Source organism: Mustela erminea, chromosome 5 (assembly GCF_009829155.1).
Source record: "Mustela erminea isolate mMusErm1 chromosome 5, mMusErm1.Pri, whole genome shotgun sequence".
Lineage (NCBI taxonomy): Eukaryota > Metazoa > Chordata > Mammalia > Carnivora > Mustelidae > Mustela > Mustela erminea.
This window is the reverse complement of record NC_045618.1, coordinates 146,540,016-146,558,093: the sequence shown is the minus strand read 5'-3', so window position 1 is coordinate 146,558,093 and position 18,078 is coordinate 146,540,016. Positions and strand designations below refer to the sequence as shown.

Genomic DNA, 18,078 nt, shown 5'->3' with positions numbered 1-18,078 from the left:
CTGTAAATAAACAGGAGAACAGCTTTTAGGTTCAGGACAACTTCCATGGGAACAAAGCGTGTGAAGTGTGAAGCAGAAAACCAGATCTACCCAGCGGTGGACCCGAAAACAAGGAAGGGAGGAAACAAAAGAACCGGAAGATAAACATAAAATGCAGAGGCGAACCCGAACCCAACAGGGTTATAACGAGTGCACAGCGGGGCTCCCAGGGGCCCGCGTGGGCTGAGCGTCTGCCCTCGGCTCGGGTCGTGACCCCGGGGTCCCGGACAGAGCCCCACGGCGGGCCCCTGCCCAGCGGGGAGCCTGCTTCTCCCTCTGCCCTCCCCCATGCAACACAGTCTCTTTCTAGGTTAATAAATGTGGGTTGTTTGTTTTTAAGTTAAAACAGGGCTTTTCACAGGAATGCGGGGACGGCTCCTCGTGGGAAAGAGTGCTGGTGTGAATGTGGCGTGTTTCACTGCGGAAGCGTCATGAACATCGGACGGCTGTCTCCGTTCGTGAAGACGAAGCGCTGGAAATCTATGATGTGGATAAAGCTCTTAGGAAATTAAGAGCAGAAGCAGAGTTCCCAAGTCACAAAGCTTCACGGAAAGCACCCAGTGAGCCCAGCAGTTCATGGAGGAGACCGGGGTGCACGTCCTGGCCCAGGGAGAGCGGCCTTCCTGCCTCCTGCCTCCTGCCGCCGAGGGAGGACGCGTCAGCCACGTGGCCAGAATGAAACCGTGGCCTCACGGAGGCGGTCTACACCCGCAGGGACAGGCATCATGTCTCCGCCCGGAGCCTCTCCTGCCGGTGCTCCTCGGGCCAGGGGACAGACGGCACTGAACTTGGAGGACGTGCCCCATCGGGGAGGAGAGGGCGCTCCCGGGCCGAGGTGGCGTTGGGAAGCGGCGCACCGCGTAGCAAACCAGACAACACCCGCGGGGTGACTCTGATGTCGGAAGACGTGGGCGTAAAGGAAAAACCCAAGAGCAGGAAATGGGCGAGCATGTGACGTGGAGAGGCAGCGTGTCCCCAGACGCTAGCCGTCGGGACCGAGGAGCCACCGGACGCCCCATCTGCTGAAGGCGGAACCGGAAGTCTCCGTTCTGCAAAGGGCAAGCGCAAGCAGGTGTCTGCCCAGGGTCGGAGGGGGCGACGTGAGCGCAGTCGCGCGGGGCGGGCAGGCGTGGCTGCGGGGCGGGGACTGCTCCCCGGGTTGGGTCAAGCCCGCCTGTGTCTACCCTGCGGGCCGGGACGCATTACGGCCCGATCCCTCTTCCCCAGGGCTCCTGCCTCTGTCTCCTCCACACGTCCTCACAGGTCACGGCGACACGGAGGGTTCTACTGCGGCGCGTCTCTCCTTGTCTCTCTGGGGCCCTCGGAGCGGCAGGTCGGTGGGGGTCACGGAGTGCGGGGTCTTCGCCCCTACAGCTGCACGGAACGTCCCGACTCCCTGGGGAGCCTGGGCTCCCCCGTGCCGTCCTCACAGACACCTGCCTGCCCAGAGCAGCCCCCCCGTGGGCCCTCACTCCCCCCACTGCCTTGCTGCCCCCCTCGTGGACCCCACAGCCCCCCGCTGGGCCCCACTGTCCGCCGCTGTCCCCCACGGCCCTGCTGCCCCCCACCAGCCCGGCCAGGCCGCCTGGCGTAGTGAGCTCCGCAGGCCTGCACCTGCGTCTGCTCCAGAGGCTGCCTGAGGCCTGTGGACCTGTCCCGTGCCCGCAGAGAGGCAGGGGGTGTCAGACTGCGGCCCCAGGGGAGGGAACGGGCCTCGCTAGTTCTCCGGACACCTCCGGCCGGCCACTGAGCCTGCAGAGCACTCCCGCTCGCTTCCCCTGCCCAGGCTGGGCCTCTGCGGGCCGGACCCAGCCACGTGCCCCCACATCCACAGCAAAGTCGCACAGACACGACCGGGGTTTTGAGCGGGCTTGTATTGGATCCACAGGTCAGTCTGACCACGGGCAGCCCCATAGAACTGAGCGTGCCTCTGGCTTCTACACATTGAGCTCCCGGGGGCCCACGGGGGTCCTGGCTCAAGGGCAGTCCCCAGAAGGCAGGGACCTTTGAGAGGGCTTGCTTCCCAGATGAGGAGGGTCCCACCGGCGGTCAGGACAGCTGAGAGCATGGCAGGCAGAGGGGTCGGCTGCAGGGAGTCCAAAAGGGACTCCACACACTCAGAGGACGGCGGGCAGACGGTCGAGGCCCCGTGAGCCCTGGACCACAGCTGGAACTCTGACAAGGGGCTGGAAGGGGGCTGTGGTGGGAGGGAAGGGCCCCGGCCCAGAGACTGCAGGGGCCAGGCCCGTGAGGAGGGGGTCAGGAATGCCCTCCTGACCAGTCTGCCTGGTCTGACCAGTGCAGAGGGAGCACCGGGTGTCCCCCCGAGGGATGAGGGCCGGGTCGGGGGCGCCGAGACCAGTGCGGTGCTCCAGCACAGCCCGGCCAAGCGGGCAAAGCCAACGAGCGAACGTCCCGTGGGGACCCGGACTGTGAGAGCGTCCTCAGGCCCGACCCGGCTGGCAGCAGCCGACAGGCCCCGCACCTGCCTAGCAGCGGGCTGGGGTTCAGCTGTCCCGGCTGAGAGGGGCAGGGCGAGGCCGTCTGTGCCTGCTGGGTGAGGGGTGTGAAAGGCTGAGCCCCTGGGATGGAGGGGCCTGTTCCGGCGAGCTGGGGGCACATCACCCAGACAGATGGCTCTTTGTCAGGGCCGAGCCCAGCTCCCCGAACAGTCCCACGAACAAAGCCCCCTCTGTCCACAGTGGCCTCCCCCTCACCCCCAGCACCGCCCCCAGGAAAGGAACAGCATCTCCCACCCCCAGGCTCCCGGCCAGCATCCCTGCCCAACACACGCACACACACCAGGCCCGGGCACAAGGTGGGACGCAGTGTGGATGAGACATCCAGGGCTGTCCGCTCCTCCAGGACCCTGAGGCCCAGTCCGTGCTTCAGGCCGTGCCTGACCCTCCAGCTCCAGGGCAGCCCAGGACTAGCCCTCCTTTGGGCCTCACTACCCAGGGTCCCGTTTCCTGGGCCTGAGCACAGACCTGACCCTCCCCAGACGGGAACCTGGAGGGCTGGCTGAGGGGGGACCAGGACAGGGCCTCACCCCTGCATGGAGGCCTCCACAGCTTATTTCTGCATACTCTCCTGATCCTGAACGCCCACAGACACCTGTCCTGTCTGCCTCCACTATGTCCCAAAGCAGGGATGGGCCAGAGTTTAGGGCAAGCAGCCCAAGGGGTCGTGTCTGCAGCATCCCTGGGGCCACCGGAAACCTGCTCCTCCGAGGCTGCTCAGGGCGTCAGGGCCGGTGCCCCTCCAGCAGGACACGGCCCCCTGCCCTCAGCGACCAGGCGGCAGGATCCAGATGAGGCCGGGCTCAGCTCCCGCCAGCCTGGCCAGCTCCTGCTGACACCGTGTCTGCAGCCGGCCCAGCGCAGCCTCCAGGCGGCTTTCCCGGATCCTCAGCGCCCCAGTCAGCTCGGCAGCCCGCAGGCCTGAGCCCTCCACGGCTCTGGCGTCCCTCTTCACCAGCCTGCAGGGCCTGTGGGGCTGCGCCGGGGCCCCACCTTGCTCCCAGGCCCGCTGCAGAGCTGCCAGGTCCTGTCCCACAGCCTCCTGTGTGGCCCGCTGCGCAGCGCTCCACTCCGGCCCGCAGCCTCCAGCCTGCACAGGGGGAGGGGGGAAGGGGGAGGTCCTGAGGCGGGGGCAGCCACACCAGCCCAGGTCACAGGCTTTGAGCCCCCTCGGCCCCAGCACCAACCCCCAGCAGCGCCCTGAGAAGGGCTGACAGCCCAGATCCGACTCCTCCTGGGAAGGGGGCCGACCACCGTGCCGGCCCCGCCAGCCCTTACACGGAGCACCTGAGCCCTGAGCCCGCGGAGGGGCCCTGGGGACAGGGCCGGCAGCTGCAGGCGCGACCCACTCCACAGATCACCGAGGTCCCCTCGGCCCGCTCAGAGCCGAGCACAGACCCCCCACCCACCTACCCCCACCCCCGGCCCGACCCACCCCGCCAGGGTCAGTGTCAGCCCCCCACACCCAGTCCTCTGCTCAATCGGCCTCCCCGGGCCCAGCGCTCCCAGGATGGGGACCGTGCGGTGGGCCGGCCCGAGGGGACACGGCCTGTGGAGGCCACTTCTGACCCTCCAGGCGGGCCCATCCAGAGGCTCTGTGGGGTGGGGGACTGAGAAGAGGCTGTGTCCCCGAGGTGCGGCCCTCAGTGGGCTCTGGTCCAAAGCCTTGCGCGGCGGCAGACAGCTTGTGAGACGCCTGTCAGCACGGGCCACGCTCCTGCGGCCACCACAGCAGAGGGCAAAGGGCTGCGGGCTGCTCTTCACGCGGCCCTACAGGCTTTGCCGGGAAACCGTGCCCACGAGTTCCACCGAGACGCTTTAGGAACCACGAAGGGACCGTGGCTGGTCCCGCTCGTGGAGAGCACTGCCGCACGTGGACGGGGCCGCGGCTGGGGGCCGGGACAGCGGGACTCCTCCGGCCACCACCCTCCAGGGCTGCTGCAGTCTGCCCTGCCTCCCAGCCTTCAACCGCAGGACTTCCACGAGGGCTGGGTCACCGCGCCCCGTGTCCGCCCCAGGCCCCCACCTTGGCCTCCCAGGCCGCCCGCCGGGGCTCCGCAGCCCCCTGCAACTCCCCATGCAGGCCCCGTAGCTCCCGGGCCACCAGCTCCAACTCGCCAGGTCCCGACGCGGGGTCCCTGGGCAGAAACGTGGCCGGTGAGGCTTCCAGGGGGCAGCTGCCCAGGACCGTATCCTGCAGAGAGAGACCCAAGTAAGAGGCAGCCAGCGAGCCCAAGCCTCGTTAGCACAGCCCCAGCCCACAGCCAGTGGGGACAGAAGGGGCAGAGGCCTGCGGGCAGCGGCCTCCCTGCAACCCACCCCAGACAGCCACCGATCGTGCCCGTAGGCCGCGAGGCCAGGGAGGCACGAAGGCCAGACTTGTGGGGCACAGACAGACTCAGGGAAAGCCGGGTCCTAACGCGAGCTGCGAGGCTGGGTGTGTATGGGACCTCCCGTCTCCTCCTGTCTGGGAAGAGCACAGCTGACCGCCCCATCCCGGGCCGCTGTGGTCAAGGCTCAGGGAAGGGCGGGGAGCCGGGCGCACCATCCACTGCCAGAAGACCAGCTCCCGACACCGCCACTCCAGGGCGGCCTCCAGGCGTGTGTTCTCACTCTCCAGCCTCTGAAGCAGCTGCAAAGCAAACCACAAACCGTGGCCAGGTCAGAACCCCACTGGGACCCCCAGCACCGGCCACACAACCATCATGCCCACCAGTCTCTTCTGCCCCCAAGCCGGTCACTCCCATCAGCCACCCGCCCTGCAGGGCAGCCCCACTGCCAGGGACCACCAGGCCGACCACACCTGTGGGCCCCACACTGGCCCCAAAGGTGGGCCCCCATAGGGCCAGGCGCTGACAACAAGGACCTTCGACTCAGGACCTCTGCCCCACGCCCCTCACTAACTGGGGGCTGCACCCGAGACGCGGGCAGAGGAGGAAGGCCCAGGATGGGGAGACTGCCAGGCTCCGGGGAAGGGAACCCTTCCTGGGGGAACCCCCCAACCCACCTGGCTCAGCCCCAAACGTGCAGACCCCAGCCAGACACGGGGGTCCCAGGATGGCCATGTGTTCTAGCTCCTGCCAGTCCCACCACCAGAGGGCCCACCCAGCCCTGCGGAGGTCCAGTGCAGGCCTCCCCCAGCCCCACCCGGGGCCCCCATCTCCCCCACCCCACCCCCCACCCGCCACCCCCACCAGGAAGCCACAGGCTCCTTCCTGCTACGACTCCTCTGTGAACGCAGCAGCCAGCACTGGCCACAGGCACTGCTCCTTCTAGAAGACAGAGATGCTGGGCTTCCTGGGAACCCAGCAGCATGTTCTGGGGCCAAGACAGGGGCCAGCTAAGAGCTCTGCCCAACCACCACACCCTGCACAACAGGCACGCGTGGCTTGGAGGCTCACCGCCGGAGAGAACCACCCGTGGGTCTAAGGGAGCGCGGAGACACGGGGAGGGTGCAGGCCACACGCGAGCGCGTGCACAGTTCCGGTCCCCACGTGCTCCCCCTCCCCAGCTTCAGGAAAGGGGGGCAGCACAACAGGAAGAGGCAACAATCCCCTCTGCCTTCCGACTTTCAGGCCCAGTGCTAGAGCCTCCTGAGACACCCCCACCCCCCCCGCTCCATCCTGCTGCCCTGTGGCCTGGCACCGGGACGTAAGAAGGCCACAGCCGCAGCCAGGAAGCACGCACGCTCACTGCCCAGCTAGTCCGCAGCACGCCTGGCCTCGCGCAGCAACCGTAGATCACTCCGGAAGCTTCTGGGACCCGTCCCAAGAGTGCAGGCCCTCTGGGTACACTGGCCCAGGCTTCTGCCAGCACCCCCTCCAGAAACCTTGGAAGGAAGCCACCCGTGACCCCCATCCACCTCGAGCTGTCTGCCGTCCTGCGGCACCAACACAGCCCAGCCTCAGAGGCAAGGGGGAGCCCCACAGCCCCCACACCACAGAGGCCAGAGCCCCAGGCAACACCTGGCTGGGCTGGTGCAGCTTCTGCTCTGCTCCAGCCTGGGGGCGGGGGCCCAAGGGCAGGAAGCCTGGGCCTCGCTGAGTCACCCATAGAAGGGGACATAGCTAAGGGCACCTCGGGTCGCAGAGACACTGCCTCTGCACCCTCAGGGACCAGTGCAGCCCATCTGAGCAGGGCCAGCCAGGGACTGGCCGGGAACGCAGGCCTGGGAGACAACCCAGGTGGCTACCCCAACCCCACAAAAGGGAGCACATGACTCCAGAGCAAGGATCTGCGGGACCTGGAAAGAGGGGCCACTCCAGCCCTGAGTGTCCACCCTCCTGCCTGGCCAAGTGTCCCCCAGGCTGGACAATGCCAAGTGCCAGAGCCCAGCCCTCAAGCGACAGCCAGCCCTGGGCCTGTCCCAGGACGCCCTGGACATGCAGCCCAAGGGAAGGAGACAACCAAGACAAAATGCGGTCTCCTGAAAAGAAACTCAGCCAAGTGTGGGGCATGCTAGACCCTCCTCCGACCACCTCAATTGCCAGATGACCCCTGCACGCCAGGCACCTACCCCATGAGCCTGAACCCTTGAGCAGTCTTCCGTAATTCCAGAGCGCCCTCCCCCCGACCCAGCTGCCAGCCCAGCCTAGATACCTGTGCCCCTGGGGCCCTAACCATGCCCAGCCACATGTACACACAGCAGCTGGTCTAGATTCCTGCACCACTGGACAGTCTAGGGAGCTGGGGAAGGCCTTGAGGACGTTCCTGCCCCCCACACCAGCAAGATGGCAAGTTGGGCAATCACCCAGGCTCAAAGCTGGGCAGCTGGGTCCTTCTCAGGTCCCTCCCCACCTCACCCCCCACCACCTCACTGCTTTGCACTCCTATGGTACCAACGCACACCAGCCCTCACCTGCCGGCCACCCTCTGGGTCCCTGAGCAGCTCGATCTCAGCAACAGACAGGTGGTCAAGGCTGCGGTCACTGTGGCAGCCGCGAGTATAGGAGTGGATCTGAAACAGGCAGTGCGAACCCCAGGTGAGGTGGAAGAGGCGCTTCTCCAAGCACCGAGGGAGGTTTTTGGAGCCTCCCTTATAGGCAAGGAAATGGGCCATGCCTCGCCAAGATGCTCCAGGGCAGGCCAGGGTCAGGCTTAGGGCAGTAGTCAGCACTGCTGGGGCGCCCGCCAAGGAGGTCCCTGCAGGGGGAGGGGCACTGGGCGGTCCCGCCTACAGCTTCCCCATCCCACAGAGTTCCCAGGAGTGTGGTGGGGATGGAATGGAGCACCCCTGCTTCTCCCTAAGCTCATCAACTGCCAGGTCCATGTGGTGGAAGAAACAGCCTCTGGACAGACTAGGTGGTCCGGTGGAGCCAGTGGTGGGGACACAGAGTGACTGTTTGGGTCTGGGGGGCAGGGAAGGCTTCCCGGCAAGGTGAGACCAGAAGGCATCACGGAGGTTAACCATGATAGCCATGGTTAGCCATGTCCCAGCCAGGACAAGCAAGTAAAGCTTGAGCCAAGAAAGAGAGACACAGGTTCCAAGAAGGACTGAAGGAGCAAAAGGCCTTCCGCAGGGGTGCAGAGGTGCACAGGTCCAGGGTGCAGAGGTACAGAGTGGGGGGCCCAGCATGGAGGAGCCCTTTGCTGGTGGGAGTCCGAGCCTCCCTGCCCAGCCACCTCTCGACCTGGACTTTGTATTATACCTGTACGAGGGACCTGTGCCCCCAAAGCTGTGCCTACCTGCCCTCAGGAACCCTAAAGAAGCTGCCTACTGCCCATCAGCCTACACCCAGGATGTGGGAGAAGGAAGAGGTACCTTGGTTCGAGAAACAGGCCCAGGCAGGAGCGGCTCCCCCAGGGCCCAGAACCCATTTCTTCTCAGAGACAGAGCCTGAGGGCTCTGATGACTTCTGGAACCAGGAAAGCCAACCCCACAGGCTCCCCGATCCACGACTCACTGCCTAAGGAATGCCCAACTCCACCTGCCCTAGGACCCCTCCTGGACCATCTGAAGCCCTGGGCTCAGGTTCTGGGCCACTGCAGGGCAGTGCCCAACGGGTCAGCTCCCAGCCAGGCCTGGGCCCCAAGCAGCCCAAGGCCAGGCTCCAGACTGGATGGATAGGCCTCGGGCAGAGAGAGGCAGCCAACAGCCTGTAGCACAGAGAGTAAGTGCCCCTGGGTAGACAGTCCTCAGGGGACAATACCTTGCCCAGAAGGGCACACAGCTCTTGCTGACTGGTGATCAGGTCTCGCCACCGGAAGCGCAGCTTTCCCATCAGCCACTGCAAGTGGCGTATGTCCACAGGGCCATCTGCTTCTTGGCAGGGTGCAGGTGGGCCAGGACTGGCCAGGGCTTCATACTGAAGAGGGCACAAGGGTCACACCCTGCTCCCATATTCCCTGTGGAGACCCCAAGGGAGACAGGAAAAAAGAGGCTCCTGGAGGGCCAGCCAAGGGCCCCCAGGGCTGCCAAGAGGAGACTTGGGGGGGCGCCTGGGCGGCTCAGTGGGGTAAGCCTCTGCCTTCGGCTCAGGTCATGATCCCAGGGTCCTGGGATGGGGCCCCGCATCGGGCTCTCTGTTCAGCGGGGAGCCTGCTTCTCCCTCTCTCTCTCTCTGCCTGCCTCTCCCCTTGTGATCTCTGTCTGTCACATAAATAATTTTTAAAAATCTTAAAAAAAAAAAGACTTGGGCGTCACACCCTATGAGCACACACGCTACCCTGCCCAGGAGGGCCCGGTGAGCAGGCGGGAGCAGGGAGGGGAAATGCGGACCCTCCCAGGGCTGACCTGAGGGCTGGCCCAGGCCCGCACACCAGGGACTGCCAGCCCCCAGTCCCATGCCCCCTCCAGGCATACGCACCTGGCACAGGGGTATCTCATCACCCAGCCACACGCGAGTCCGGGCCAGCAGGTGTTCCAGCAGGGGCCCACGGGCCAGCAGCCAGGCCAGCGCCAGCAGAAGCTCACGGCTGCCCTGGGAGCCGTCCTCAGGGAGCTGGGCCAGCACCCGCCTGGGGTAGCCCTGGGAGCACAGCGCCGACTTCACCAGGCGGACTTGGGCCCCTAGGGATGGAGGACCGCCTGCTCAGGGGGCCGCCCACGGGGAGACCCGGCACGACCCCCAAGAAGAGGCCATGTTTGGAGGGAACAATCCATACTCACAGCACAGGGTGAGGGGATCAGGGCTAATGGGGGCGGGGCTCATGAGGAGGGCGGGGCTTTGCCCGAGCAGGGGATCAGGGCTAATGGGCGCGGGGCTCATGAGGGGGCGGGGCCAGGGCCCGTAGGGGCGGGTTCTTACTCGGGAGGCGGGGCTAACCGGGAGGGGGCTTTGCAGGAGGCGGGTCCAGGCACAGGGTTTGTGAGTGGATAGAGCCGGCCCTCGGGGGCGTGGTTTACTGTGGGGGCGGGGATAACTGGGGCGGGGCTTCCGCGAGCAGGTGGACCCGCGGTGAGTGGGCGGACCTTACGGGGAAGGCGGGGCTTACCGAGGGCAGGGGAGGCCCGGGCGCCGGCGGCCGCCGGCGGCGAGAGCGCGCGGAAGAGCAGCTGCCAGAGCGCCGGGGCCTGGGGGAACCAAAGAGCGGCGTTCAGCGGGGCCGGCCGCTTCCCTGCGTCCGCCCGGGCCCCCGCCCCCCGCCCCCTGGGCCTCACCGCCTCCGGACGGTCGAACTTGGCGCGGCGGAAGATCTCGGGGCTGGGCCCGGCGGGCAGCGTCCGACTCAGCGCGGCGATGGCCTCGGGCAGGGCCCCGACCGCGTGCTCCCGGCCCCCCCGGCGCCGCCGCCGCCCCATGCAGCCGGCTTCCCTCGGAGAGCGCGCCGCGGCCGCCGCGCTGGGCAGTCGCCCGGTCCCCGAGCGGGGGGGGGGGGACACGCCTCCAGCGCCGGCCCAATGAACGGCACCGGGGCCTTTGAGTGATGTCTGTCCTGTCCAGTGCGGAGGCCGTTCCGGGGCGGCACGGGCCAATTGACGTCGAGAGCTCCGCGGGGTCCGCCCTGGGGCCCAATCGCGCGGACCCGCCTCGCTCAGGCCCCGCCCCCAGCGCCCCGCCCAGCCTCGCGCCAGAGGCCGCGGAGCGACCGCGCGTGCGTCCGCGGCCGCGCGCTCCCGAGCCCCTCTGCCTCCGCGAAGCCCGGCCGGGCGGGCGCGCCAGGGGCTCCCTCGGGGTGCGGACGGCGCCTCCGCTCCCAAGCCCGGCCCCGCACCGCGGTCTGGCGGGTCCCCGGCGGCCGCGGCCCCCGAGTCCGACCGCGCGCACGGACAGGGAGGCGGCGCGTCCGCCCCGAACGGCTGCGCCCCGGCCTGAGAGCCCCGCGCCCCGGCTAGAGCCGGCGGCCCACGCGCCCCTCCGCGCGGCGGCCGTGGCCACGCCTGCAAGGAAGCGCGTCCCGGCGGGTCCCCGCGCCCCCACCGCGGTCCTCACCGTCGCCCGCCCTCGGCTCCGGCACCGCCGGCTCCCACCCAGGAGGCCCCGGTCCCCGCCTCCAGCGCCCCCTTCCGCTCGGCTCGGCCCGGCCCGGTCCCCGCAGGCCGCTCTGCCGACGCCAGAATAAAGACCACAAGCCCTGACCCACCCGCTCTGGCCGCCGGCGATCCGCGCCGCACGCATCCCGGCTGCGAGCTGCCCGCCAGGCCCCAGAACGCGGAGGAGGCAGGAGCCTCCGCGGCCTCGTTCGGCGCTGCCCCTCCCAGCACTTGGTGCAGCTCTTCCTGCGCACCCCGACCCCGCGCGCTGGCGCGACGCCCCCCGCCTCCACCCTCGCGCCTCACTTCGGCACTGTCTGTTCCCTCCCACCCCGGTCTTCCAAACGAACCGTGGCTCCCACCTGCCCGAGTTCTGCAAGCCCCCCAGTAACCTTCCCCCACCCTACAGGTGGCCCTTGAGGAGCCCGCCCCACACCAGACTGTCCAGCTCAGGCATGCAAAACGCTGGAGAAGGCCGAGGCTTGGGAGGGGTGGCCCTCTGCCTGGGCTGGAGTCCGAGTGGCCAGGAGGGAATGGGGAGGGCTCTGCGTGTGGCCTAGTCTGCAGGTACTGCTAGAATTGACCTGGGAGTTTCCAGAAAGCCCCCAACTATCCACTGCCCAGACAGTCCTCAAATTCGCCATTTAGTGGCTGGCCGCTCCGTACGGCGTGGGGGGCGGGAGACGAGGGGTGTCTAAGTTCATGCCCGTGCAGAAACATGGCTGGCCTGTTCCATCAGGGCGGGTGGTAATGGGGACAAGGGTGGGGCAGGAAGTGGAGAGAGCAAGCAAGGACGCCTCACCACAACTCCCCCAGAGCTGCTCAAAAACGGAACCAGGGTGAGCACAGCTGGTTCACCCTGTGACCACCACCCACCAGCTCCTAGGCCTCACCATCCCGCTGACCCGTAGACCCTCCCTTGGGCTGATCCCACAACCTTCAGAGGCTGCGGCATTTACTAGGCTGGGAGCTAGAGCTTGGAGCCAGCGTGGCCCTTCCTGGGGAAGGGGGCTTCAGGCTGGGAGGCCCCCAGCACAGCACCCCGCAGGGCGGTGAGCCACAAGGCCAGGTGCGGTAGGAAGAGCCATCACAGCAGCCAGCGGCAGCTCCCCACCACCATGCCCCCCCAAATCCTCTCCCCCTCCTCTGCACACACAGGCAAGGCTTCTGAGTGTTCAACTTTATTGAGGGCATGGGAGTCGACAGAGGGCCCCGGTTGCCTGAGGATAAGGCCTGCAATCAGCCTGGAGGGGCAGTGGCCCGGTGGGCAGCCGGGGACAGTGTTCCCATGACCTGTGCAGAGAGAAAGGTGAATGCAGACCCAGAGAGCAGTCAGACCTCCCTCGGGAGTGAGGGGACCATCCCGAAGGCCTGATGGTTTGGGCTGGTACCTGGGTTTACTTGAAAGTGTGACTCTCAGCTCCACCCCGCCCAAAACCTGCAGGAAAAAAGAGGAGGCAGGTTGGGGTGGCCCGGGGAACCACACCTTCAGGGCAGGCTGTGGGGGGGGATCTGGGTGCGGGCGGGGGAAGCATACCTTTAGGCCCGAACATGGAGGCGTAGCAGGGGTGGTTGCAGTAAGGCTTGCCTTCATGCTGCAGGGAGAAGGGCCATGAGGGGCTGTCCGCCCTCACCCCGCGCCCCTGCGGCCCTCCACGCCCCACCTACCTCAGCGTGGCCCCCTGACGTCAGCGTCTTCCCACATTTCTCACACTTCAAGCAAGGCCGATGCCAGTCCTTCCCCAGAGAGGTCACCCGCTCAGCTGCAGAGGCACAGACGGTGCCCCACACCCAGTATAAGACCCTGCTCTGGGGTCACAGGGCACCGCCACCTACTCACAGCAGCCTTCTCCAGCTCCCTCTGCCCTTGGTCTCACCCGGGGCGCCTGGTGGCCCACCCCGGGTCTCGGCACTGTGCCCCATCAGTGTGGGGGGGGGCACCTCCAGTCCCCTGCGCCAATCCGGCCAAACGGGAGGGGGCGCGGGGTGGTACAGCTGGAGGAGACCCGGAGCGCCGGGGGCGGGGGCACGGGTGACCCGCGGCGCCGTACGGGTGGGGCGTGCAGGGCGCCCTTCTCTGGGGGCGGAGGCGGGAGAGACACTTCCCACTTCCTCCCCTGGGTGGGCCCCGGGGCGCGGGACAGGGAGGCGGCGCCCGGTTCCGAGCGCGCCCCGGGCGCCGGTTTCCGCGTCTGTTTCGGCTTAGCGATGGGAGGGGCGGCAAGAACGCAGCGCTTCTCCCTCGGCGGCGCGGTCCCCGCCCGGGGCGCGCCGACGGGGGACGGGAGAGCGGGGGAGACCCAGCGACGGGGACACCTGAAGAAAGGGGGACCCAGACAAGGGGAGACCCAGCGGGACCGACAGGTAGAGAGCGGGGCGGAGACCCGGAATCAGCAGAGACAGGGCCATCCGACGCCGGGGTCCTGACCCGCACACCCAGGCGGTCGCCGGCAGGGCTGAAGCGTCGGCTCTCGGCACGCGGCCCCCCGGGCCCCCGGCGCGCGCGGCCCTCCGGAGGGGCCTGGCCGGGTCGCCCCTGGGCCGCGCTTCCTCGTGGGGGCGGCGCGGGGCGCGCACTCCCGGCCGGGGCTGAGCTGGGGTAGGCGGGGAACGCTCACCAAAGTACACCTCCTTGTCGCACTTGGGGCACTTAGGCATGGCGGCTGGGGGTCCGGCGCAGACCACTGAGCGGGAGCAAACAGGAGACCGGGACTGGGTGGGTCCCGCCGGGTGCGCGCCTTTCAGGGACCCCAAGACCCCGCCCCCTTGAGACCCGCCCTTCGAGCCCCGCCCCCTGAGTCCTGGCTGTGGACCCAAGGACCTGGGTTCCAGGCCAAGCCCCTAAGAAAGGTCGTCTGGTCCACCCCCGCCTCTGGCAGCGCCCGGGCCCAGCCGACCGCCGGCGGGGAGGGGTCGGGGGGGGGAAGGGTTGTCCGGTGAGAGCGCGGGACCCGTGCGGATGCACTGAAGCCCTGCCCCTCGCCTAAGGTCTAGGGTCTAGGGTCTAGGGAGGGGCTCCCCAGCCGTACCCCAGGCCCCCGACACGTGCCCGAGCCCCCAGGCATTCGGGAGCCAGGGAGAGGACAGTCAACGCTTAAATGCAAATACATGGAAACCAGCGCGGGCGGACGTCTCGCACACTTGGACCCGACCCCTTCCCAGACAGAGGGCTGGAGATTACCGGGGACGTCTCAGCCCGGTAGTCCCCCAAAACTCCCCTCCGGCTTTAAGCCCACGCGGAGCCAGGAGGCCCGGCGCTCCCCAGTTCCCCGCCACACGGGACATCCCGGCCTCTTCTGGGCCCCCCACCCCCGCCGCTGCCCGAGAAGACCACGGGACAGCAGCCCGGGGAACTTGGAGGGGACTGCGACACGGGGCGTCCCCTCCCTCCGCGATATCAGGGATGCGTGCGGGGGCGGGGGGCTTTGCCGGGGCAGGTGGAGGCGGCCAGGTCCAGGGCATCTCATCTAGGGAGGGCGCCTTATCTCCGCGGGAAGGGCTCGAGCGGGCACGGCGGGAGTGGTTCGGTCCACCGCCCAGGGCAAGCGGGGCCGTGCCAGGAAGAGACCATCGGACTCCAGCCACCCCCGGAGTGGAGGGGCCCAGGCGCCGGGTGGGGTCTCCCATCCCCCTTCTAGCGCAGGCCTGGGTGGGGCCCCGCCTCCTTGCCCCCGCTCGGAAATCCCTGCTTGGAGGGCGTTGCTTCGCCGAACCGCCCTCGGTCCTGGGGTCCTCCCTCCTGGTGACCCGCTGGCCTCTCCGCCTCCCTCTCTCCCCGCTGGGGGGGGCCGTCCCCTCCTCTGTGGACCCCTCCCCTCTCCGCTCGGTGGCACCGCACCCAGTTTCTTGGCTCCCCTGCCCCGACCCCACGCTCCCTCCGTCCCGGCCAGCCCCCGTGCTCCGCCGGCCCTCCTCCCCGGTGTCCGCGGCCCCTCCCTTCAGCTGCCCGCGACCTCAACTCCCCCGACACACCCATCTCTCCAAACGAGACCGTCCCTGCGCCTCTGCAGGCCCCGTCTTCATGGAAGGGGCTGGAGACCATCCTCCAACAGGTCCCAGGGGCTCCCGGCCTCCCCACAAAGGCACTCAGCCCTGACAGCACCCAGTGCCCCCAACCTCACCCTCCCCAAAGCCCACCTACCCCCCATAGCCCCCTTGCCCGGCACTGGGAGAGGAGAGAAGCCATGGGTGACCCCATCCTTCCGCCCCCAGGGAGGCCTGCCTTGGGGTGAGTGTGGCCGCTCCGGGGGTCTAAGAGCCAAGCCCCTGGGCCGACGGCACACTGGACCCCACGCCCTTATGTCCTGCTCCTCACGCTTCCCTCTAGTCAGCCCTGCTCCCCATGACCCCCTTTCTGAGGCTACAGTTCTGCCCCCAGCTGGACTCGGCCCAGCAAGCTTTGGGGTCTGCAAGGCTCACACCACATCCACAAAACTCTGAGTGGCCGGTTGTCCATCACCTTCAGGAGCTTGGCTGTGCACCATGTACAGGGGGACCCCCAGACTCCCACTCAGGGTCACTGGCCTGCTCCAGCCTTGAAGCCTCAGCACTCCCCTCTGGGTCCACCGCCCTCTCTGCCTGGCGCTGGCACAGCACTGGATGGGTTCTAGACGTAAGGCCATGAGCCCTACCTCCCCCAGCACGCCCACCCGTCGTCCCTCGGTGTCTTCCTGGCAGGTGACGAAGCCGCTGCAGACGGTGGGGGGGTGCGGGGGGGGCTGGGGGGGGTCCTGACTTCTCTGGCCTGGCTCCAGACCAGGGGAAGAGCAGCAGCGTGGAAGGCGGGGCAGTCGGGGACACACAGGAGGGGACAGCAGTGTGGACAGGCCAGAGAGGCAGGCGCGGCAGCAGGAGGACAAGGGCCCAAGGGCCAAGACCACTGGTGATGCGGGGGTGGGGTTCTGTCCCAGTGGATCCCAGGGCTCCGGCTCCACACACGTCGCACATACCCCCTTGTATCTTCCTGAGAAGGCCGCCCTGCAGGGCAGAGGCCTGAGCTCCGGGGCAGGATGCTGGGCCCCACAGGGGGTGCCCGGCTGCGCCGTGTGTCCTGGTGCCCGCGGACTCGGCTGTGTCTGAGTGCATTGGTCTGCGTCCCCTGGCCCCCCGTCCAGCCCACACCTCCAGCCCACCTTCAGGCTCCAGGCAGGTGGGGCGGAGAGCCAGCCGTGGCCTCTCCTCCAGCCACCTCACCCCAGGGATGCCCCCTCACTGTGACTCCAGCCCCACCCACCATGGGGGAGCCCCCCCTTTGAAGACTGGGATGACGAGGTTCCTGCGAGCTTTCCTTGCTGTGATTCCTTGTTGCCATGGTCACGGGGCTACAGAGTGGAGGCTGTCAAAGCGGGGCCAAGGGCCATGTGACCAGCCTGCTGGTTGGGACACAGCACAGTTTTTCACACACACACACACACACACACACACACACTCCCTGGCACCCTCCCAAACCTCCGGCCACAGACTGGCATGCTCCTCCAGCTCCCCTGAGCACCCCACCCGACTTGCCTCCCTCAGGCAGCGGGGCCCCCATCAGCCCCCAGACTGTATGTCCAGGTGCACCCCCGGGCTCAGGCTTGGCTGGGTACCCGTCGGGGCCTGGACAGCCTCCCTGGAGACCTGGGCCTGGCCACCTGCAAGGCCTCCTACTCCCATCGGCTCCTCTGGCTCCCGCGGCACCAGGGGAGCAGCACTGACCCGGCCCAGGGGGTCAAGCTGACCAAGAAGACCCAGACCTGCCCTGCCCAGACTTCCACCCCCCGCCCCACTCTTCTGTGGGCGCAGTTGGCCTTTGTTACCTGAACAAATGGAGGACACGGTGAGGTGTAGCCTCCCCACACCTCACCCCCTAGTGCACAAGGGCTGTGTCTGGGGCCCAAGGGACTAAGTGGCCAGGACCAAGGCACCGAGCAGCTCAGCTGCTTGCCCCCGGCGGTCTTTCTGCTCAGAACGCCCCACCTGGCACTGGGACCCCAGGACCCTGAGAGCTGGAGGCGGCCGCGGTGGGGCTCAGGGGGCGCTGTCCAAGGCCACCTCCATCTGCTCATTGTTCCCTCTCACATCCCCATGCCCTTGCCTGTCCATGCACCGCCCAGGCCTGGCCGGGGACCCATGTGGGAACCAGGAGGTGCCTGCCCTGCAGGACAATTGCAGAGAGGGCCAGAGGCAGCTCCCCAGCAGTACTCGGGGTCCAGGCACCTGAGAGCCAGCGAAGGCGGGGCTGGACCCCAGTGACCCCTGAGGAATCCACCCGTGGGGCCGGCCACCCACCCGCACTGGCAGAGGGAGCTGGACAGCACTCCCTGCCCCCCCTCCCTCCGTGGTGTGTGATTCATGCTCTGGCCTCCCCCCACTGTTCTCGAAGCCCCCACGCAGTGCCCCAGGCTCCAGGCCCCTTCCTCAATGTGGACAAGCATCAGGTTGTTCCCTCCTAAGGCTGAATGGCCCAACGCCCCAGGGCAATTGCTGGCCTCCCTCTCCAGGGTCCACCCCTGCCCTTTCCCCAGGCTCAGCTGAGTCATGGACACTCAGACATTCCCAGGGCCTATTTTCAGCAGCTTTTCCCCCGGGACCCCCTGTCTGCTCCGAGGTTCTGCCCCAGAGTGGGACCGCTGGGCCCCCGACGGCCTCTCCTTGGACCCTCGGACGCTGCACTTTCCCGGAAGGACTCTGCTCCTGTCCACCCTGGCCTCATCCAGGACAGGAGAGAGGGCAGCTCCTCTCCTGCTCTCTTGGAAGCAGGACTGGCATGCAGATAGGACCTTGAGCTCCTTCTGTCAGCCCTGCCTGGGGTCCACAGTCCGGCCAGATCGGGGCCCCCTCCTCCCCCTGAAGGCTGAGCCTTGTTCCAAGAATCTGTCCTGGGGCCAAAGCCCATGCAGAACCGCCTCAAATTCTAGCCTCACCAGCCCAGCAGCTGAGCCTTTTCATGCGCCCCGAGCCCCCTCCCCCCACTCCGGGAAGCCAGCCAAGCCCTGTGCTGCCTACACCTGGCTGCCCCTGTCCCCTGCCAGTCTGCACCTGGTGTAGCGCTGACACTCAGCCCCTGGGACCACAGCCAGTGGCCAGTGAGCTGGAGCTCAGACCAGGGACGGGAAGGAGTCCTGTCCC

At 67.7% G+C, this 18,078-nt stretch overlaps 2 protein-coding genes across 2 annotated transcripts; both read right to left on the bottom strand.

Moving 5' to 3' along the window:
* Positions 1-1,895: 1,895 nt before the first annotated feature.
* TEDC1 (tubulin epsilon and delta complex 1) lies at positions 1,896-10,921 on the bottom strand. The gene is made up of 9 exons (XM_032341601.1): positions 10,713-10,921; positions 10,159-10,667; positions 9,993-10,071; positions 9,365-9,567; positions 8,708-8,863; positions 7,417-7,515; positions 5,104-5,190; positions 4,585-4,752; positions 1,896-3,648 (listed from the first exon to the last, which is right to left on the bottom strand). The coding sequence occupies exons 2-9, from the start codon at positions 10,297-10,299 to the stop codon at positions 3,325-3,327; spliced, it is 1,257 nt and encodes a 418-aa protein (XP_032197492.1). The 5' UTR covers positions 10,300-10,667; positions 10,713-10,921; the 3' UTR covers positions 1,896-3,324.
* Positions 10,922-12,136: 1,215 nt separating this feature from the next.
* Positions 12,137-13,707, bottom strand: CRIP1 (cysteine rich protein 1). The gene is made up of 5 exons (XM_032341638.1): positions 13,590-13,707; positions 12,640-12,734; positions 12,509-12,566; positions 12,363-12,409; positions 12,137-12,264 (listed from the first exon to the last, which is right to left on the bottom strand). Exons 1-4 carry the CDS (start codon positions 13,627-13,629, stop codon positions 12,369-12,371), a joined length of 234 nt encoding a protein of 77 aa, XP_032197529.1. The 5' UTR covers positions 13,630-13,707; the 3' UTR covers positions 12,137-12,264; positions 12,363-12,368.
* Between the last annotated feature and the right edge of the window lie 4,371 nt (positions 13,708-18,078).